Source organism: Hippocampus guttulatus, chromosome 21 (genome assembly GCF_054856545.1).
Source record: "Hippocampus guttulatus isolate MCC_2025c chromosome 21, RoL_Hgut_1.0, whole genome shotgun sequence".
Taxonomy (NCBI): domain Eukaryota; kingdom Metazoa; phylum Chordata; class Actinopteri; order Syngnathiformes; family Syngnathidae; genus Hippocampus; species Hippocampus guttulatus.
Genome location: NC_141281.1, coordinates 1,042,869 through 1,066,513, shown reverse-complemented (window position 1 = coordinate 1,066,513; position 23,645 = coordinate 1,042,869). Strand labels below are relative to the sequence as shown.

The window sequence follows — 23,645 nt, the reverse complement described above, 5'->3', positions numbered from 1 at the left end:
AAAATATTTTGAATCAAATATTTGATTCTAGTGAGTTCAAGTGAGCAGAAAAAAGATACATCGACACAAAAGGCTTTGCGTTGAACACCCTTGAAAGAGAGGACCGCTCGGTCCACTATGGCGGCGCCCAACGCAGCATTAAATTGTGAGGACTTTTCCATGTTTCAGGTAATTGGAAAATATTTTTTGTTCGTTCTGGTAAGCTTTCTTGCACTCGGTAGGCGACCTTCAAGGATCCAACTCGAGACAGTTTCGAGGTCGTTCCCCTTTTTCGACATAATTCATCCACACTGACCCTTTCTGAACCGAATGGATCACGAGTAGAAAGTTCATTGAAGAACCCTGGAAAGTGAATGCGGAGATATGTTTAGCGATTTATTATACATGTTTGAAGGTAATTGCTGACGTACAACGAATGAGAATAACAAGTCCACACGTGAAAAATGCGAACGACATCCCCTTATCTTAAACCCCAGGAGAGCAAGGGAAACAAACAAACAAACAAAAAAACGTCTCGGAAAAAAATGAGAATCCTTGAAGAGGGACCAGTGCAAATTAGAGAGCGTGAGAGTCCATTTGTATAGATTCTCACGCTATTATATATAAACTGCTCTTCACTAGTTTTTCCGACGTGAGGGTTTTTTTCTCGATTTGGAAGTCTCATTGTATATACGCTATTCCGATTTGGTACGATTGTTACAGTAACAGCATTCTTTTTTGAGGTGTGTCAAACTGAGAAAGCAGTCTACCAATTTGCACTTGAGCCCGAATTTCCTGAAAATAAACTTAATAGCGCTTGGTGAATCTCGCAGGGCTTCAGATTTGAGCATTTAGCATGAACTTCAGAAGTGTAGTTTGCTGGTTCTTTGCTTTTTTTTGGTGGCATGCTACCACATTATATGTCAAACGAGTGTATCCTTTTGCCTGTTATACAGAGTCCTGGTAAATACCTGGATGCACAGGATACAGCTGTGAAGTCTCAGTCCCACAATCAGACAATTATTCCTGCTGGACAGCGATAATGGCTTTTAACCCTTGAACCCCCCCCCGGCCCCAAATATTAGAAATCAATGCACGTACAGAACAAAATTACCACAAATTTAAGGAGGAAAGAAATTGAGCAATATGAAATGAAATCACATAAATATTTGAAAAATAAAAGGGTCGAACTGGATCATGTTCCTCAACGTACAATGGCAAGGATTTAAGGATTTCATCATCTCTGGTCCATAATATCAGCAAAAGGTTCAGAGAATCGAAAGGAATAACTGCATGTAAGGCAGAAAACCAACGTTGAATGCCTGTGACCTTCAATCCCTCAGGCCCTTTAAAAAAACAAAACAAAAAAAAACATCAATGTGTACTGTAAAGGACATCACCACATTGGCTCCAAAACACTTCAGAAACTCAATGTTAGTAAATACAGTTCGCGCTATATCTGGATATATACAGCTTGTCAACAAATTTGAATAACATGAAAACCTTGTGTCATGAATACATTCATTCCACAATGACTCCCCCACTCACAAACATCACCTATTTTGAATATGCTTGTATTTATATTTTATCATTTATATTTACTTACCGTATTTTCACGACCATTCGGTGCACCGTATTGTTGGGCGCAGTCTCATGAATAACGGGTGCTATTTCTGTATTTGACACATAGACAAAACACACTGTATTATTGGGTGCAGTTTTACAGTGGTAAAACATACGCCAGCTTAAACATGCGGCATGCATGCGCGCACGCTAACACGTTAAACTGAGTTCGGTTGTATTTTATTTAGCCATCGTACATTGTACTCACGTTTTTCGATCAATCATCACCCAGAAATCCATCAAAGTCCTCATCTTCTGTATCAGAATTGAACAATTGTGCAAGTACCAGTAATCCATTAAAAACACCGGGTTCCCTCTCGTTGTCAGAGTCACTCTCATTGCCATGTGGCTCCACAGAAATGATGCCGGCTTTGCCAAAAACTCGAACAACAGTGCAAGCAGACACGTTCGTCCAAGCAGCCACAATCCATTCGCAAATTGTGGCGTAACTCGCCCAGCGCTGCCTCTCACTCTTTGTAAAGTTGTGTTTGCCATCGATCATCCATTGTTCCCATGCCGTTCGCAACTTTACTTTGAACGCCCGGTTGATGCCGATGTCCAGCCGTTGGAGTTCTTTAGTCAAGCCTCCGGGAATAACGGCAAGGTCAGAGTTCATTTGCTTGACTTGGTTTTTCACCGCTGCTGTGAGATGGGCACGCATGCCAAAAGCATAACCGATGGCTTGAAGTTTGAACTGAGCTTCGTAGGCGTGTCTCTTTGTAGAATTTATTTTCGTGGTTCTTAGAAACCAAAACCGAAGTTGTTTTGCAACAATGCACATAGCCACACTTTATACAGGTGATGGTACCTGCTAGGGGCGTCCCTTTAGCGTCCACTTACACGCCCACCCTTCACTCATTGGCGGACTTCTTCGCCGCATGCCTGTCCTCACTCACGTCCGCCGTCTCTCTCTCTCTCTCTCTCTCTCTCTCTCTCTCTCTCTCTCTCTCTCTCTCTCTCTCTCTCTCTCTCTCTCTCTCCATATATGTATATATACACGCCCACCCTTCACTGATTGGCCGACATCTTTGCCGCATGCCTGTCCACACTCACTTCCGCCTTTTCTCTATATAAACAGCGTGTCCGCTGTCAGTCAGGTTTTGTAACTCCGCGCATACAAAAGACGCTCCGCATTATAAGGCGTCCTGTCCATTTTGGAGAAAATTTAAGACTTTTAATGGCGCCTTATAGTCGTGAAAATACGGTATATACTTTTTGTTCTTCTACTTCTCCCTTTCATAATTTTTGCTGCTGTAAATTGGGAATTTCTCCATTGTGAGTCAAATAAAGGTTTTCTTGTCTTATCTTTTCATATGACGGATACATTTCAAGTGTTAATTCATTTTAATTTACTGTATTTTCAGGATTATAAATCAGTTTTTTACATACTTTGGACGGAGGTGCGATTTATACTCTGGAGCGATTTATGAGTGAAATGATTAACATACAGTATTACAGTGAAACTCCTCTACAATGAAACCTACATGGTCGAAAATACCCCCTATTGTGAAAAATTCTTCATGCATTCACACCATTCCCACTTTCCTGCCCCCCATACAATGAAAAAAATCCCTGTTGCGTTATACGAAATCTATTTCTCTGCTCTTGCCTCGTGACGACATTCACTACAATGAAGTCTAATCCAACAGCGACCTCTAACTGCTTCGTTCAGAAACGGCAACAGCAACCACCACACTGGTTTACACATGCGCAGTAGTCCAGGAAGTATTTGTTATTTTAGTTTCAGACGCAGCAAAAACGTTGCATTGCTAAAATGGCTACAAAATGGATGTTTGGATGTCAAGCAGCTAAGAAAAGCTGACGCTGGAAGAGAGAGAGGGTAAAAGTGATCAAAATAAAAGACATTGTCCAAGAAATTGATGGAAGTGAAACTGAATGCTGATTGTAAATTTCGCAATTTCTTTCCCTTTTTTTCTTTCTACACTGACAATATGAAGTGTCACATAAGTGTATGCTCATACTTATGCACTATTGGAATAAAAAAACAAAGAGTACACTTACGTTTGTGTTTGCGTGTACACACACGTTTGTGTGTGTGTGTGTGTTTACATCTGAGATCAAATTCGCTACAGTGAAAACCCCCCTGTTGTGAAAGATTTCTTTCACTGTACAGTGATCCCTCGCAATTTCGCGGTTCGTTTATCGCAGCTTTGATATTCTCTTTTTTTTTTTTGAAGTCCGCAAACGGTCAGGGAGAAGCAGTGAAAGTCAGCAAAACAACAGTGAGTCACATAGAGCAACATATACAGTTCATGTGGGGTGAGGGGGGGAGGGGTTCATGTTGATTGGCTGTGCATCTTCTTTCTGTCTTATCACGGTGGGTTACTCTTTGATCTTTAATAAGATAAGATAAGATAAGATATCCTTTATTTGTCCCACACTGGGGAAATTTACAGCCTCCAGCAGCAAGAATGTAGGCAGAAAGAAGAAAAAAAAAACAAACACCGTTCAATTAAGTGCAATATAAATACAAAATGGATAAATCGCAGTTCTATTTACAGTTGTTTTCCACATCATTAATTATTATTAATATTATTGTTGCTATTTTTTATTCAGCAGCCTGACAGCAGTTGGTAGGAACGAGCGTCGGTATCTCTCCTTCTTGCAGCGCGGGTGTAACAGTCTCTGGCTGAAGGAGCTACCTAGTGCTGTCAGGGCGGGCTGGAGAGGGTGGGAGGGACTGTCCATCATACCTTTTAGCTTAGTTAGCATCCTTCTGTTGCCCACCTCCTCCAGAGTGAGAGGGTTGATCTGGAGGAGATTCTGCTGGCACCAGTCCACAAAGTCCTTCATCATTCCCCTGTACTCCCGATCGTCCCCCTCTGTAATGAGGCCAACAATCGCAGAGTCATCGGAGAACTTCTGAAGGTGGCAGTTTGGAGTGGCGTGTCTGAAGTCCGAGGTGTAGAGGATGAACAGGAATGGAGCCAGAACAGTCCCCTGCGGCGCTCCAGTGCTGCAGAGAAGCCTGTCCGACTCACAGCTCTGCAACCTCACGTACTGCGGCCGATTTGTGAGGTAGTCTGTAATCCATGCTGTGAGATGGTGGTCCACTCCGGCGTTCTGCAGTTTGCCTCCCAGCAAGTTGGGCTGGATGGTGTTGAAGGCACTGGAGAAATCAAAGAACATGATTCTCACAGTGCTCCCAGCCTTCTCCAAGTGTGACAGCACTGAGTGGAGAAGGTAGGTAATGGCGTCTTCCACGCCAATGCCAGGCTGATAGGCAAACTGCAGCGGGTCCAGTGCCGGGCTCACCAGCGGTCGAAGGTGGGCGAGGACGAGTCTCTCCAGTGTCTTCATCAGATGAGACGTCAGCGCCACCGGTCTGTAGCTGTTCAGCTCCTTAGGGTGGGGGGTCTTGGGCACTGGGACCAGGCACGAAGTTTTCCACAGCTGTGGAGCTCTGCCCAGCTTCAGGCTCAGGTTGAACATGTGCTGGACAATGTCACACAGCTGGTCAGAGCAGGTCCTGAGGAGCCGGGAACTGATCTTGTCTGGACCTGCTGCCTTCCTCACATTCATCTTCCTCAGTTGGTTCCTCACCTGCTCTGTTGTGATGGACAGGCAGGAACCAGGTGACAGACTGGGTTGATGAGAGCTGGTCGAAAGAGGAGGGGGAGGAGAAGAAGTCCTCAGTGAGAGTGGTTGCAGTTGGTGGTTGGGGGAAGGGACAGACGACTGGTTGAAACGGTTGAAAAAACGGTTCAGTCCATCTGCCCAGTTCTTGTCCTTCTCAGTCAATGTCTTTGGGCTGTCATGGCCTGTCTCAGTGTCTCAGTGTTTTTTACGATGCTGCTAGTGTGTGCGTGCGAGTGTGTGTGTGTGTGTGTGTGTGTGTGCGCGCGAGTGTGTGTGTGTGTGCGCGCGAGTGTGTGTGTGTGTGTGTGTGCGCGCGCCAGAGAGAGAGAGGAGCCGTATAAGAACAAAAGCAGGTCTCTACCATCCTTAATTGACGAATCATAAACACGTCTGCTGCACACCTGGGATCGCTGGCCTGTGTGTGTTAGTGCGCTCTGATCAAGCGCAACGGCCCGCGTGGAGCATTTTTCTTTATGTATATGTTAATTGGTCGCTACTTCACGGATTTCGTTTATCGCGGGTGGTTTTGGTCCCCATTAACCGCGATAAACGAGGGATTACTGTATATCATTTCACATTTTATTTATACATTAAACCACAAGAGGGTGCTCTAGGCCTATAGTGATACTTCAACATTGAGGGTCACTGATAAAAACAACTTACGTTGACTATTACGTACGCGACATAGTAGAGGAAGCGCCACATCTTCTAATTCCGAAGTTCGCGGAGTTCTTAAAAACTGACACAGAGGATGAAGATGTAGTTATGAGAAGATTTTGTTATTCGGATTGACAGTGATGGTTCGGTAAACTTGTTAGCATGTTCTTTATGCCCTTGTGATCTGAATAACTCTTAATATGTTACATGTGCAGACCAGGCACGTTCTTCATTTGTTGTTTATGCGTCATGTAAAGTTAGCATAGTGTACACTTGATTCCCCCCCAAAATGCAATTTATAGTCCAATGCAATTTATACCTGGTTTTTTTCTTCTTTATTATGCATTTTATGGTTTATACTCAGGATCAACTTATAGTCCGGAAAAGATGGTAGATGATTTGTAATAAACTATCCAAAAAAAAATAATCACTGTCCCAGAAAATTTGAATAATACTTAATAAGACGATACAAAGAAAGGAGTTTGAGAAATGTTGGCCAACCGAAAAGTATAAACATGAAAAGTATGTAGATGTACAGGATTCAATACTTAGCCGGGGCACCTTTTGCCTGAATTACTCCAGTAATGCGAGGTGGCATCGAATCGATCAGTGTGTGGCACTGCTCAGGTGTTAGAAGAGCCCAAGTTGCTCGGTCGTGGCTTTCGGTATTTCTGCATTGCTGGGTCCGGCATATCGGAATCTTCCTCTTAAACATTATTTGCATTGTATTCTGTTTTTCAATTAATGATTCGCACAACTTCCCAACTTCGCTGGAGTTGGGTTTGTAGATCGGTTGCTCTCGGTAGTACCGTACTGGCCCGAATATAAGACGGTGTTTTTTGCATTGAAATAAGACTGAAAAAGTGGGGGTCGTCTTATATTCGGGGTCTAGACATTATACCCATTCACGACGCTATATGGCGCCATATATATCATTGAAGCGAATGCTGAACTAGACTCCCCAGGCCAAAGTGAACTCCTGCCACGAGGAATAAAAATAGCGGTAGCACGAAGAAGAAAAATAAAACAAATAGCGGTAAGAAGGAAAAGAGAAGAAAATAATAGAAGGGATAACAGAAAATGGAGAAACGTAGTGACAATCTGGAGAAAAGTGGGTCGAAGATCGGCCAGGTTAACCGGCAGTTGAGAAGTTATGATGTCATTTACATTTCAAAAACCAGAAGCCATTCATTTACGAATGTGATTGCACTTTAGATTTGAATGAGGAAAAATAACATGCTTCTTCTCTCAAATCATTGGTTTCAGATGTACTGTTATTATTTTCTGTATGAAAATTAATTTGGTGTTCAAAAAGTCTTTTTTCAAACTTGAGTCTTGAAAAAGAGGGGGCCGTCTTATATTCGGGCCAATACGGTAGTTTCTTTCAGCTCTTTCGTGATGTTTTTCAGGAGGTGTTGAAGCTTATGCGCACCATGGACGATCGCATCGTCCACGCTCTGAACACCACCGTGCCCACGGTCTCCTTCTCGGGCAAGGTGGACGCTACACAAACGTGCAAGCAACTGTATGATTCGGTGAGTGCCAATGTGCATATGCGTGTGTGTTTGTTAAACGTTAAGCTTTTTCAATTCAGAGGAAAATGCTTCACACCCATCAAATTCACAATATTGTGGCGATCATTTTAATATTTTTAGAGGTTGAAGTCGGTATGGGTCGAGAGGGACACAAATTTTGGGGACAATTTCTCCTAGTTTTCAAACATTACTCTTAGCTCTGTGGTGTGTACCAATCGAGAGGAAAAGGCTTAACGTGCATAAAATCCAATATATTGGGGTGATCTTTCGGATATTTTCAAAGGTTGAGGTTGGCATGAGTTAGCTTTGGGCGATATGGACAAAATTATATGTCAATGTTCATCCCAGATATCTCAATACTGATACAAATAGGGAGTTTACACACCCAATTCCAATGATGTTGCGATATTTTATGTATGTGTTAAACATAAATAAAAACAGAATTTACCCCCCAGGAAATGTCATATATGTGTATGTAAGTACCAGCATGTTTAAAATGGGTAAACAGTATTTATAATTAACATGTGTGACAAATATTACTGCAGTAGATGTATTTACATAAATCTTTATTTATAAAACCATATACAGTAATTAACATTTATCAACATTGCTTTCTGGGAGAGGTAAAGGGGCTTGTGTTGGTGGTGTAGAAGAAGGCTCTCACTTGACCCGTACTGACTTTAGGTTCACTCGGAGACTCCTGTTGGAGGCCCTGACTGTGTAGCCGAGGTTTTTAATTTGGAGCAAAACATGGTGATGAGCGCAATGACGTTCGTCTTTGTCTTTTTATGAGTTGAAATAGGTTTAAGGTTTCTTTTTTTCATCAGACTATAGTCTTCTTTTAGTGAGGAAAAAAAAAATCTCATACTTGGCTGACAGTTTTGGTCGTCACGTCAGCCTTCGTCTGTCACTCCTTCCTTGTGACATGTCTTGAAAAAAAAAACCCTAACCGGTCAGGAAACCTTCAAAATAAGGCTCCCCGACCACAATTCTAAGCTGCGAACCAGCCCCTTGCCACCGTTGAAGTGTCCCAGGTGTGTGAGAGCATGTAATCCCCCTTGTGTTTGAAGTCAAGATGGCGCCCGAGTTGGCAGACGTCGGCAAGTGCTCTCATGAGCCTTGCTTTTTTTGTTGTTTTTTGGTTTGTTTTGTCACTTTGTGTTTGTTGTTACGTCGTGTGGACCTGATGTGGACTTTTTCAGCATTTTTTGGCCACGACATTCATCAAGGAGGAAACTGTGTGCTTGGTGGTTGCGCCTTCTCGGCAGCATGGGTATACCAGCACTGTTTTTGCCTGGGAGGAATGTCGGCGCCATTTGACTGTCGTCGCTGGACAGTCTCGGGGCGCTTGTGTCTTGCGCCTGTAATGGGAAGCATTTTTCACAGCCCCACTTTGTTCAGCGGGGAGATCGGTGCTGTTGAACGGTCTGCGGCTGGATGGATGTAAGGCTTGAGGAGCCGACGACGAGAAGAAAGGAGCGCCGATGCGGATGTGGAACTGGGAGTCGCGGCTTGGAATTGAAGTGGATTTACATGGGACCGGAGATGTGAGCCAATCTCTTTTTCGTCAATGGACGCTACAACTTCGTGTTTGCTTTCAAAACTTAGCTTGTAGCAGACATATGCACATTTTCAGCATGACGTCTCTGATCCACTGGTGAAAGGACAGTTTGATCCTCTCCTCTTTCATCTATAACTGCTTCAGACAACAAAGTGTATGCAGAAAAGTGGTGAAGATTGCACGACTGTCTGTGTCCAATGTGTTGTTATTTTTGTTAATTTGACTTCAAAATGGCGCTGCGAGAGTGGCTGCCTTTCCAGCAGCTCCTATATTTTGTTGTTCTACTTCTTCCTTTCATAACTTTGTTGCTGTGAATCGGGAATTTCTCCATTGCGAGGCTAATAAAGGTTTTCTTATCTTATCTTATCTTATTGTGCCTGTTGATGGTGCCATCTCTGTGGAGGGACGACGGGGCTTACTTTCACCTACACACCCTGGACACATTGCTTCAACAGCAACAAGGTGTTGAAGTGCAGCTGAACTAATCAAAGAAAGTTGTCGCTTCAACAACAACAACAAAAAGTTATCGCGAACACACCACTAAGATACAATATGTGACACAGTCAACGGCGTGGATGAGACTGGCAAGGTACAAGGGAAAATGCTGGGTGCAGCTGCCAATCAGCTCATGGGATAAATCCACGCGTGCTCTCATTGGTCAATGTCACGCCGAGAACCAATCATGCGCCTTGTATGTGTGCCTGTGGCAAGTACAGTACAGAACTGGCGTGTACAAAGGCTCTGAGTCAACTCATCTCAGTAGTTGGCATCAGAATTATCTTTATTGGCCAAGTATGTAGAACACACAAGGAATTTGTCTCCGGTATAACACGCTGCATTAGTATCATCGTAAACAAGGACGTGACAAATAGGTATGTAAGGACATTTCGTAATGCAAGTGAACCGTCGTGCGGTGGTACCACCCAGTGACGACTGTGAGACAATGTGCAAAGTATCAAGCAGAGCTAAAGTGATCAGTGGTAGAATACAATACGATGACAGTTTGTACAGTTGGTGCAGAAAATCATTGAACCATTTTAGAGTGACCAGTAGCAGTATTTGTTGTACAAGAAGAGTGACTACGTCAGTGACTGTTTAGGGAGTTAATGGCTAGAGGGAAGAAGCTGTTTAAGTGTCTGCTGGATTTGGTGCGCATGGATCTGCAGCACCTGCCTGAGGGGAGAAGCTGGAAACCTCATGCAGGGAAACCTCTCTCGTGCATCAACATGAAAACAACGCATCTTTCTGCAAAATGGCTGCCGATATGGCTTTGTTTTTATTTTTTGATTACATTTTTATTTTGTGCTAACAGTATTTTGGAGAAAACCTTGAAGCACCAAAGCTGCAAAACGAGAAGCGAGAAGTGAAAACAGATTACTGTACAATAATTTGCAAATCACATTAAACCTTTTAATTAATTGAATACACAACAAAGACAAGATATTCCATGTTCAAACTGATACATTTGATTGGTTTTAGCAAATAATCATCCATCCATCCATCCATTTTCCGAACCGCTTGATCCTCACTAGGGGGGTGCTGGAGCCTATCCCAGTCGTCTTCGGGCAGTAGGCGGGGGACACCCTGAATCAGTTGCCAGCCAATCGCAGGGCACACAGAGACGAACAACCATCCACGCCCACACTCACACCTAGGGACAATTTAGAGCGTCCAATCAGCCTGCCATGCATGTTTTTGGAATGTGGGAGGAAACCGGAGCACCCGGAGAAAACCCACGCAGGCCCGGGGAGAACATGCGAACTCCACACAGGGAGGCCGAAGCTGGAATCGAACCCGGTACCTCTGCACTGTGAAGCCGACGTGCTAACCACTGGACTACCGGGCCGCCCTGCAAATAATCATTCACTTCGAATTTTATGGCAGAAACACATTCCTAAAAAAGCTGGGGCAGGTGTCAAAAAAGACTCAGAAAGATGACGAATGATCATCACACACATTGGGTGCTCACCCATTGACTGGATTTAACTGTCAATCAACTTAGCTTGAGTTGGACACATGAATCGTGGTGACAATTGATCATTTTTTTGGTACATCAAGTGCCGTAAAGCGTATATATATATATATATATTTTTTTTTTTAATCCTCGTCTCACCCCTCGGGTGGTGTCCGTCCCTCATTCAGCTCGGGTCCTCTACCAGAGGCCAGGAAGCTTAAGGGTTCTGCGCAGTATCCTTGCTGTTCCCAGCACTGCACATTTCTGGACTGAGATGTCCGATGTTGTTCCCGGGATCTGTTGCAACCACTCATCTAGTTTGGGGGTCACTGCCCCAAGTGAGGCTCTCTCCAGCTCCTCTCTGAGCCCTTGGTATTTCTCGAGTTTCTCGTGTTCGTTCTTTCTGATGTTTCCATCACTTGGGACCGCGACATCCACTACAACGGCTTTCCTTTGCCCTTTATCTATGATCACAATATCTGGTTGGTTCGCCATTACCATCTTGTCAGTCTGGATCTGGAAGTCCCACAGGATCTTCGCTTTTGACCTTGGGGTTTCCAGTCCATACTCCGCACAGATGTTTCGGTAGACGATGCCAGCCACCTGGTTATAGCGTTCCATGTAGGCTTTCCCTGCCAGCATCTTACACCCTGCACTTATGTGTTGGATCGTCTCAGGTGCCTCTTTGCACAACCTACACCTTGGGTCTTGTCTGGTGTGGTATATCTGGGCCTCAATGGCTCTGGTGCTCAGGGCCTGCTCCTGAGCAGCCAGGATGAGTGCCTCTGTGCTGTCCTTCAGGCCAGCCCTCTCTAGCCCACTGATAGGACTTCTTGAGATCAGCCACTTCAGTTATGGTCCGGTGGTACATCCCGTGTAGTGACTTGTACTCCCATGATGGTCCCTCTTCCAGCACCTTATCCTCTGTTCCCCATTGTCTGAGACATTCTCTGAGTACGTCATCCGTTGGAGCCTTCTCCTTGATGTATTCATGGAGCTTGGATGTTTCATCCTGGACAGTGGCTCTCACATCACTAGTCCTCCTTCCTTTCGGCTTGTGTACAGTCTCAGGGTGCTGGATTTGGGATGGAACCCTCCATGCATGGTTAAGAGCTTTCGGGTCTTAACGTCCGTGGTCTGAATGACATCCCGATGTCGCTGCTGTAGATCCTGGTTGTGTGGATCAGGGAGTCTATGTCCCTTTCGCTCTTAGCATACACACGTGGTCTCCAGCGTCATCCATGTAGAGGAGGTGACTGATCGTAGCTCCATTTCTGAGGTGGTATGCATAGCCTGTCTTGGTGATTACTTGGCTTAGGGGGTTCAGTCCTATGCAGAACAGCAGTGGGGAGAGTGCATCACCTTGGTATATTAAGATAACCTTTATTTGTCCCACACTGGGGAAATTTACCACAAATATGCCACATTTGATGGACACTTGGGTAAGTGGCTTGCCATTGGCTTCAAGTGTGGTTTTCCACATCCTCATCGAGTTCGCAACGAAGGCTCTTAGGGTCCTGTTCACCTTGTACAACTCCAAGCATTCAGTGATTCATGTATGTGGCATCGAGTCATAGGCTTTCTTGTAATCAATCCAGGCTGTGCACAGGTTGGTTTGTCTGGACCTGCAGTTTTGTGCGACTGTTCTGTCAACCAGGAGCTGATGTTTGGCTCCTCTGGTATCTCTACCAATGCCCTTCTGTGCTTCGCTCATGGATTGATCCATGTGTCCACTTATCTTAGCCGCAATGATGCCGGACATGAGCTTCCATGTTGTGGAGAGACAGGTTATTGGCCGATAGTTGGATGGGACTGCACCCTTTGAGGGATCCTTCATGATCAGGATCGTTCGCCCGTCGGTTAGCCATCCTGGGTGAGTCCCATCCCTCAGCAGCTGGTTCAAATTGTGCTGCTAGGCGCTCATGGAGTGCTGTGAGTTTCTTTAGCCAGTAGGTGTGGACCAAGTCCGGGCCTGGTGCTGTCCAGATTTTCATATCTGAGACTCTTTCCTGTATGTCTGCCACTGTTATGGTAACTGGGTTCTGTTCAGGGAGGTTGCTGTGCTCCTCTCTCAGGGTCACCAGCCATTGTGCACTGCCGTTATGTGCAACCTCCTTCTCCCATATGCCTTTCCAGTACCTTTCAGTTTCCAGTCTTGGTGGGTCAGCTCCGTTGTTAGGACCCTGCCACTGAGCGTACACTTTCGCAGGTTGTGTTGCGAACAGCCTGTTTATTTGTCTGGCCTCATTCTCTTTCGTGTACCGCTTTAGGCTTTAGGCTGGACAAGGCTTGGAGCCTTTGTTTGGCTGTTTCGAGTGCTTCAGGTATGGTCATCTGGATGTACCTCTCAGGTGTCGGCCTTTTCATCACACCTCTCTGGGCCTCCGTCAATTGACTCACATCTTTCCGAGCCGCCTTGATCTTCGCCTCCAACCGTCTTTTCCATGGTGGGTAACGTATCTCATGGCTTCCATGGTTGCTCTTATAGCCAAGCATCTCTAGGATCACTGATTCTGACGCGTATATGAACTCATTGGTTTCCGTGATCGTTATGGTAGGGATCGCCCTCAGTGCTGCATTCACACTTTCCATGAGACTTTCAGGTGGTACTTCACATAGTCGTTGTGATCGGTTTCTAGGTTGCACAGCTTTCATTCTCGCCATGATCTTAGCTTTCAGGTCAGTTGCTGCCTAGCTCAGCATTTCATTCATTGGGGCTGGCATCCCAATCTCTGGTATGACCGCCTCCTCTGATCTGGCAGCCTGGGGCCCTTCACCATGGAACCTGCGTTGTACCTCATCAATCTAAAGTTGTGACAGCAGTTACCGTTTGTGGATGTTGGAAGACTGAGCTACTTGTTGTTTCGTGGTCAACCTTGAATGTGGGTTTCGAAGTAAACATTTAGTCCACATTCTCTGCATGTAGCCCATCTCCGCTTTGTTCCAGTAGCCCATTTTTCATCAAGGTGCTCTGGTTCCTCAGCACCTGACGCAGACCTTGTTTGGCCGGGCGACGTCTGAGCCGGCATGTCATTCGTTTTATTGTCTCTCATCATTGTATGAGGTAGGCATTAGCGTGAAGGATCTTGCCCAAGGACCCACACTGGATGGTGTTAAGTGCTCATTTTTGCACCAAGCGGGATTCGAACCGCCGTCTCCCGTACACCAAACCGATGCCTTACCAACTGAGCTATCCAGCCGCATATATATATATATATATATATATATATTTTTTTTTTTTTTTTTTTTTAAATGAAGCATTTTGGACTGTTCTGTTTGAATGCCCATCCCTGAAACGCAGATGATGGAGGCCCATCTCAGCCGGGACAAAGCCATCAAGGGATGCATCACGCACACGTCCGAGGTGGTGGCGCAGCTGCGAGAGGCAAGAGCAAAAGACAGTGCCGACACGACTCTCATCAAACAGCTCAGGAAGGAGCAAACCAAAGTACACTTTTTGAAAAAAAACATTCGCACACTCATGATTTCCGCTTCGGGGTCGCGAATCAATCTTTTCTTTTTTCTCCAGCTCAAGCTTATGCAGTCAGAGCTGAACGTTGAGGAAGTCGTCAATGATAGAAGTCTGAAGGTAAGAAATTAAATAAAATCAACCACCATCATAATGTAACCAACTCACGCTGTGCAATATTACAATATACGTGTAGGTGTGTAGGGGCGGATGAGCTCAGAGAGGTAAGGTGGCGCGAGATTATTCAGAGATTTGAAAACAAATAAGAGGATCTTGAAAATAACTCTAAAATGAATGGGGAGCCAGTGAAGGGATGCCAGAGTAGGAGTTATGTGCTCCCTCTTACGAGTACCAGTCAAGAGGCGAGCAGCGGCATTCTGGACCAGCTGAAGGCGCTTAATGGAGGACTAGCTGACTCCAAAGTAAAGGGCATTGCAGTAATCGAGCCGGGATGTGACAAAGGCATGAATTACTGTCTCAAAGTGTTCATGTGAGAGGAGAGGTTTTATTTTGGCCAGCTGTCTAAGGTGAAAGAAGCTGGATTTAACAACGGCACCAATTTGCCGATCGAGTTTGAAATCACTGTCCAGTTTAAGGCCCAAGTTTGAGACTGTTGACATAAGATAAGGAGACAGGGGGCCCAAGTCTACAGGATGGAATGTACAAGGGCCACTGGGACCAAACAATATCACCTCTGTCTTCTTTTCATTGAATCTCAAGATATTTTGTGCCATCCAGGTTTTGATTTCTTCCAGACAGGATAGGAGTGGCCTTAATGAGAAGGTGTCTTTCTTGCTCAGTGGGACATAGATCTGGCAGTCATCTGCATAGCAGTGGAAGGGAATACCATGTTTCCTTAAGATGGAACCCAATGGGAGCAAATACAGCGAGAACAGCAGAGGCCCCAGAATTGAGCCCTGTGGAACACCACATGAAAGGGGAGCAGTGCGTGACTCAGAGCAGCCAAGGCTGACACAGAAGGTTCTGTCAGCTAAATAGGACCTAAACCACTCAAGAGCACTACCGCCAATGCCCACCAAGTGCTGCAAATGAGTCAGCAGAATACTGTGATCCACTGTATCAAATGCTGCAGTTAAGTCCAATAAAACTAGACACACGTGGTCTCCAGAGTCATTTGCCAGGAGGATGTCATTAGAAACACGTAACAGGGCTGACTCCGTGCTATGCATCGTCTTGAAACCTGACTGGAAGACCTCCAAGATGTTATGTTCATCCAAGAAAAATTTCAACTGCATGTGCACCACTTTTTCCAGAATTTTGGAAATGAAAGGCAGTTTGGAAATGGGCCTGAAACTTGACAGCACATCTGGATCAAGACCAGGTTTCTTGATCAAGGGCTGGACCACAGCATGTTTAAACTGTTGGGGAACTACACCAGAAGAGAGGCTGCTGTTGATGATATCCAAGACTGATGCGCCAACACTCGGGAGAACCTCCTGAAAGAAGTGCGGGGGAAGAGAGTCGCAAGGGGAGCCAGATGGCTTCGTCTGGCGAACTACATCCTCCAAAAGCGCCAAGGACACAGGACACAGGACAAAAGAATTTAGCACAGCTGAACATGGAACATGGACAGAGGGGTCAGATGCGGTATTTGAGACCGGAGTCCTAGCTGTAGAGACCTTATCAATGAAAAACTGAAGGAATCTGTTGCACATCTCGGGTGAAGAATCCGAGCAAGTAGGCAGAGGGGGTTTGAGTACAGAATCTATCGTTTTAAATGGTGCGCATGGGTTGTGACGGTTAGCTTGAATAAGGTCTGACAGATATTCTCTTTTGGCCTCTTTTACTGTGAGCTGGTCGTTACGCCAGCAGTCTTTCCAAATTTGATAAGAGACATGCAATTTGTCTTTTTTCCACTTGCGTTCGGCTTTGCGACACCCCTGCCTAGCTACGCGGGTAATGTCGTTAAACCATGGCTCGGGTTTAGGTTTTGGGAGCACAGTTTTTGAAGGAGCCACCAAATCCAGGATGGCACGGCATGATGAGTTGAACCAAGAGGTGAGTTCCTCTGTGTTAGACGAGGGTACGCAAAGGTTATTAAAGGCATCAGAGAAACGACTAGCAGTGCGAGGGTTAAAAATTTGGCGTTTACAACTAGGAGCGGCAGATTTCACAGCAGCATGCGATAAGACTACGTCAAATAAAACTGCCATGTGATCAGAAATCCCATTTTCAAGGACTTCCAGATTTGACACCGGTAGACCATAAGCAAGGACAAGGTCTAAAATATGTCCTTGTTCATGTGTCGGGCTGGTCACATACTGCACGAAATTAAAAGAGTCGATAAGTCTTAGTAATTCCCCTACCTGCATTGTGGGACTTCCGGGTTGAGTGAACACTGGCGTGTTTTGGCTGCCGCTGCTCTCCCACAAACTTTTGTGTTTTACGGTGTTTTTACGCTCGATTGTTTTACTGTTTCGCATGGAATCACTATCATCATCTCACAGTCATTCCACTCCAGCCCCCATCCACGCCTGCTTCGCACTCTCAACCATCTTCGACTATTTTCGTCCCGGCGTCTCAGCGTCCTACCTGCTCGGCTCTCGGACCAGGCCCCGTGCCATCTCTGCTCTGTTGTGCCCCGTGACGGGGGTCGGCAGGGCCTGTGTCTGGGTTCTACTGTTGTGGATCAACCTGTCGCTCCTCCATCGACCTGTCGAGGGTCTGCTCCAGTACTCGGTGGCTGAGCTCCTTAGGCTCCGCTTCCAATGGCTGGGCCCTCCTCCTGCTCTACACCTGCTCCCGGACATCGTTCGCTTTCCTTCCCGGAAATACATTCACCGTGGGTCTCGTCGGGGCTTTTGCCTCAACCGATCCAACACCATCACCTCCTTCTGGTCTTCCTCCCGTCGGCCATCCAGAAACGCCGGCCGATCCATCGACCATCGTGCGTTAGCCGGCTTGGCTAGGTCGGCTAACGGTCCCCGCAGCAGCGAGACTGCCGGCGTCAACTTCGGGCTACTTAACATCCGTTCGCTTACTGGGAAGGGTAATCTCATTCAAGATATCCTCACGGACCGTAAGCTTGACATTCTCTGCTTAAATGAAACCTGGCAAACTCCCGGGGACTTCTCACAGCTGAACGATTCCACTCCCCCGGGATTTGTTTACATTTCCAAGCCCCGTGATTCTGGTCGCGGAGGAGGTCTCGCGATACTATACCGCGAGAAGTGGAAAGTACTTCCGGTTTCTCTCCCTCCACTTACCTCCTTTGAATGCCTTGCCTGTCAAATATCCGGATCCATTCGCACGATTATTGTCACAGTGTACCGCTCCCCCAAACCCCACCGTGACTTCTTAAATGAACTGTCTGCTGTCCTCACCCATCTCTCCTCTCTGTCACCAAATGTAATAATCCTGGGAGATTTTAATATACATATGGACAACACTGCTCTTCCTCTCACCATTGACTTCACTTCTTCACTTAACAGTTTTGGTTTTGATCAATTTGTAGATTTTCCCACACACATCAAAGGTCACACCCTGGATCTGATCTGCTGCTCTGGTATTTCCCCCTCGAACTGTACTGCTGACGAACTTCCAATAACGGACCACTTTCTTATCTCATTCAACATTACGCTCCAGCTCTCAACTGCCAAATCACCCCGGACCATCGTTTACCGTAATATTAAAGACTCTCTTACTGCATGGCTAACCACCCTGACTCCGGACATTGATTCCACTCCTAATGATTTGGTTTTCCGATATAACTCTGGTCTCATCAGCATCCTCAATACGCTCGCCCCTGTCAAGTCCCGCTCTGTCCTTTTTACTCGGTCTGCCCCTTGGTTCACCCCTCATCTCCGTTCCTTGAAATCCCAAACCCGGCAGCTTGAGAGACTTTACAGGAAAACTGGTCTCACTGCTCACAAGGACATCTATGCAGCTCAACTATCCCTCTACAAGGATTCCATCTCTCAAGCAAAATCACATTACTACTCTGGACTCATCTGCTCCAATGCTGGAAATACAAAGACTCTCTTTTCTCTTTGGAACAGAATCACTCAACCCCCTGACTCCCTACCACCTCACTTTTATTCTCGTGACACCTGCAACGCACTTCTCCTCTTTTTCAACGAAAAAATCAACAAAATCCACCAGCATCTGGGCTCCTCTACCTCTCCCCTCCTCTGACCTTCTCACCCCTTGCAAACTGTTCTCTTCTTTTGAACTCCCCCATCTCTCATTAATTTCAGACCTCATCATTAAATCCAAGACTTCCTCCTGTCAGCTCGATCCCCTCCCCACAGTTCTGGTCAAATCCTGCCTACCTTCTCTGCATCCCTTCATCTCAGCCATTATCCATTCCTCTCTGTCGACTGGAATTGTTCCTATGCTCTTCAAAACTGCAGCTGTCACCCCAATCCTGAAAAAAAACGGTTCAGATCCCAATGACTTCAATAACCTACGCCCCATTTCCCATCTTCCCTTCATTTCTAAAATTCTTGAGAAAACTGTCGCCTCTCAGCTCCACTCCCACCTCACCGACAATAGTCTTTATGAACAATTCCAGTCCGGCTTCCGTCCCCGTCACAGTACTGAAACAGCCCTCATAAAAATCACAAACGATCTTCTCATGGCAGCAGACTCTGGCCTAATCTCCATCCTCATCCTCCTTGACCTGAGTGCAGCCTTCGACACAATCTCTCACCCCATCCTCCTCAACAGACTTTCTACCATAGGCATCACCAACACCCCTCTACGTTGGTTCCACTCATATCTCACTGGCCGCTCTCAGTTCATTCAACTTAATTCTTTTATTTCACAATCCCTCCCCGTCTCTTCTGGTGTTCCCCAGGGTTCTGTCCTAGGTCCACTCCTCTTCATTATCTACCTCCTTCCGCTTGGAAACATTTTCCGCAAATTTGGCTTACACTTTCACTGCTTTGCGGATGACACCCAGCTCTACCTCTCCAGCAAACCCGACGCTTCTCTACCACCCTCATCCCTCTCTCACTGTCTCTCAGAAATCAAATCTTGGTTCACCCATAATTTCCTCAAGCTAAACAGCAATAAAACAGAACTCCTACTCGTCGGTACCAAATCTACTCTAAACAAAGCCGACAGTTTCTCCCTCATAATTGATAATGCCACTATATCTCCTTCCCCCCAGGTGAAGAGTCTGGGTGTCATCCTTGACAGTTCACTATCCTTTCACTCCCACATCAATAACATTAGCCGGTCCGCTCATTTCCACCGTCGCAATATAAACCGCCTCCGTCCCTCACTCACTCCTCACACCACTTGTTCACAGTCTCGTCACTTCCCGTATCGACTACTGTAACTCACTCCTCTTCGGTGTCCATCAAAAATTCCTCCATAAACTTCAACTTGTTCAGAATTCAGCAGCCCGGATCATCACGAGAACCCCCTCCTTCCATCATATCACCCCCATCCTCCGACAGCTCCACTGGCTTCCTGTCAAATTTAGAATCAACTTCAAATTACTTCTCTATACATTCAAAGCCATCCATAACCTTGCGCCCCCCTATCTGTCAGATCTTCTTCAAATCTCCATTCCCTCTCGCTCACTCAGGTCCTCATCCTCCCTCCACCTTTTTCTACCCTCTGCCCGTCTCAGTACAATGGGGTGCAGAGCCTTCAGTCGCTCTGCCCCCAAACTCTGGAACTCACTTCCTCCCAACATTCGTAATATTGACTCTCTTTCCATATTCAAAACCCAGCTCAAAACCCACCTATTCAGACTTGCCTATCCACCTTAAATCTTTCTTTCTTTGTTTATTATTTTATCTGTGTTTTATTATTGCTCTTGGTTGTACAGTGTCCTTGAGTGTTATGAAAGGTGCTTGCAAATGTGATGTATTATTATTAAGAAGTCCTTTGCTAGCGTTTTTTCCGGACAGCACACATGGATATTAAAATCCCCCATTAGGAGGATAGGATCATATCTCAGACTGATTTCCGCAAGAAAGGTTGAAAAAAATCACAACAGTAAAATACATACAGTATTTTAATGTTTATTTTTTTCTGTCTTGGGAAAAAAATGTGTATTTTGGATTGTTTTGTTGGATGCATTCTTTGGTTTATGACAATGTTTGCCTGCGTGTCATACAGTTTTCTTGCGAGTTGCAAGTAACTGTCCCGTTGATCACTGATGTCTGGTAATTCTTATGCATACTGAAGGATTTTTGTTGCCATTTGCATTGCTTCCTTGATGGATGGTGGCTTGTCATCAGGAGTTGAATCGATGCCTTGTTTTTTAAAGTTTCGTAAATTTGCGTCTTTCCGACTCCAAGTGTGTGCTGGATCTTTTTAACTTTGTGTCCAGCCTGCTCAAACGGATCCATTTCACTCGCTCCGCTCCAGTCGTTACAGTTCTTCTACGTTTCGATGCGATGAATAAAGTTAAAATCTTTCGCAATTACAGTAAAACGCACGCCAATAAAAAGTCGCTTACATGTCTTCGTTTCGAATCTGATGAATGAAAACGGCGAAGCGAACACGTTTCTTCGGTCATGTCGAGTGGGTGCTGCTTTTAAGATAGTGCCGCGTTCTCCAGGACATAAGTGAATAAAGTTAAAATCATTCACAATTACAGTAAAATGCACGGCAATAAAAACTCACTTACACGTCGTCATTTAGAATCTGATGATCGAAAAACACGAAGTGAAAACTTGTTTTAGCGTCAGTCAGTTCCGTCGCATCGGGTGGGTGTTGCGTGTATTTAAGCTCCCGCGGCATGACGTCTCCATCCGGGTTACGGGTTGTGGAATTTCCGCCTACGCAACTTCCGGTAACACGTAATATCTAGTCAAAATGTTAATGCATAAGTTTTTATTCTGGGTGAAGGATATTCCTTTCTATAGAATTCCAGGGATGGGATTATTTACTGTATTGTAATTAGTAGACCTTGGTGAGTTTTTTTCGCCACCATCTCAAACTTTCATCCGCGCGATTCCTCAGTTTGCGGACTAAAATAACAACCCGCATGCGCACATAACATCATCTGTTGTGTCCCCCTCAACACTGAAAACAAAACAAAACGAAACGAAAGTAAATTAGAAGAAACACACTCACACACCACACCACATCACAAACACACATACAGGCGCAGTGAAATCGCATGGATCAAACAGTCAATTCAAGTGCGGGGACTTTTATAATTAAACTATTTTTCGGTACCGTGAAAAACACGGAAACGACACGCTACCGGTAACGATTGTTACTGTGAAATCCTCAGGCTTGCCGTAGTTTTTTTGTTTGTTTATTTGTTTTGACTGAGAAATTTCCTTGCGTCCCAAAAACGCACATTGTTTGGAACTGTGCGTCCTGTGGGAAAATTATGCATCTAGGACGCGGGACGCAGAGGTACGAGATGGCTGATCTCTAAACATTCTCTGAGTACTACTATTATTACCACTCCTACTAATACTACATTAATTAATCTAATACCTTCAAATTCACAATAATCATAAAAATTTATTAAATCAACCATGATTTTAAACTATGTTTTATCAATATTCATTATTCCAAACATGAGAAAGCATTCAGCAAACATTACTGGAATCGAGCAAAAGGACTCCAAATCCCAACGGCCAAACCCGGAAGTGAACTGCCGACATTATTGACTCCAGCTGTAACGCAAATTACTTGGTTCAAATAAACATTCTAGTGCGACCGCACAAACGTGACGACTGTGCAAAAATAACGAAATAAAAGACACCACTGTTACAGAAAGGCTTTACACGCTATTTAAACTGTCGATCGCGAATGCAACAAACCGTGATTGAAACTAACTGTGATGCCGCTCTTTATACGTTGCGCTAACTGTTACCTATCAGTGGCAGACCCGCTCCTCTTAAAGCGCCAGAGGTAATCCATCAATATGGGTTTCCTGTGATGGAATTTATTAGATTCCTTCGTGATTTTTGCGGTCCTTATACAAGGGATTCGAGGCTCTAATCCTTCATTGTGTCCGAGGACCGGCAATCCGAGGCCCAGGCCAAGGACTTGACTCCCGAGGCCAAGGCCAAGGACCAAGGACTTGACTCCGAGGCCAAGGCCGAGGACCAAGGACCGCCCCTCGGTCCTCGAGCCGGTCCTCTAGGCCAAGGACCGGCTCGAGGAACACTTCTCTGCAAAACATTCCGCACACTGCTGGCAATTTTTGCAGAGGGCTGAGTTACTAAGTGTATTTTTGTGCTTTTTGCGTGTGTGTGCTTGTGTGTAGTTTGGTTCGTGTGATAGGCAAGTGTACTTGTCAGCGACTGCACTCTGGTCAAACAGATGGATTTAAATTCCTTTGTCCTTATCAAACCATGTTACCAAAGCAGGATGGAGAAACCCGGTGAGAGCAAATCGCTACCGTTGAATCCTTTGGGGGATTTTTTTTGGTCAAGCATGCACCGATATTTCCCATTTTCACAAAAACAAAACAAAAGAAACCTAGCTCCTCCGAGAAGCTAACGGAGCAATCTACCGGTACATAATCCCTCACTTGTCAAAAAGCACCAACGAATCGGCTCAAATGCACAACACCAATTGCAGACAACCAAGAATCAAGTCCTTTTCTTCCTATTGAGCCATGGTCCATAAAAGGAAGTAAAACCCTTGCTAAACCCTTGAGAAATTGTCACAGTCTAAAATCTTCACTCTCTGTTTCAGGTTTTTAACGAAAGGTGCCGAATACACTTCACGCCTCCCAAGGTGAAATGATGCTCAGTTCCATCCAAATCACTGAGACCGAACCAGAAACTGTGACCATGCTACCGCCATCTTGGCTCCAGAATGACTGCTCAGATGTCTCTCTCTAGCGCTTCTGTTTCACTCATTTCCGTCGTCGATGATTGTGTTTTGAATGACCTTCCAGTTTTATGTTTTGTTTGGGGTTTTTTTTCCCAAAAAGAATATACTGTACTGCACTGTTTCAAAGGCAATCAGAGTGTGCAGGGAGGATGCATTTTATCAAGCACACCACCAGAGTGCAGTCGCGCATCAACAGAAGACTTCTGGCATGCTTTTCCACTCTCAATCAGCTCATCCTACCCAACTGATGCCCAACTGGGGTGCCATGGCACACTCGTGTCCTACATCAGGAGTGCCACGGGAAATTTTCTACCTAGTTTGTCTGAAAATGATTCTTCCTTACACACAAATATATCTAAATCGAGCTTTGCCGGTGAGATTGTGACAGCCAGAAAACGCACTTCCATGAGATGGCAGAAAGGGCTGTTGGATCCATTCTTGCAATTAACACAGAATAAATCATGGCTTCCTGCAAATAAA

The 23,645-nt window shown here is 45.3% G+C and overlaps 1 protein-coding gene across 1 annotated transcript; it reads left to right on the top strand.

The window, feature by feature from the left end:
* The first annotated feature begins 95 nt into the window (after positions 1-95).
* mix23 (mitochondrial matrix import factor 23) lies at positions 96-23,645 on the top strand. Its single transcript, XM_086101306.1, has 5 exons — positions 96-168; positions 7,269-7,394; positions 14,211-14,357; positions 14,439-14,498; positions 23,025-23,645. Exons 1-5 carry the CDS (start codon positions 118-120, stop codon positions 23,073-23,075), a joined length of 435 nt encoding a protein of 144 aa, XP_085957432.1. The 5' UTR covers positions 96-117; the 3' UTR covers positions 23,076-23,645.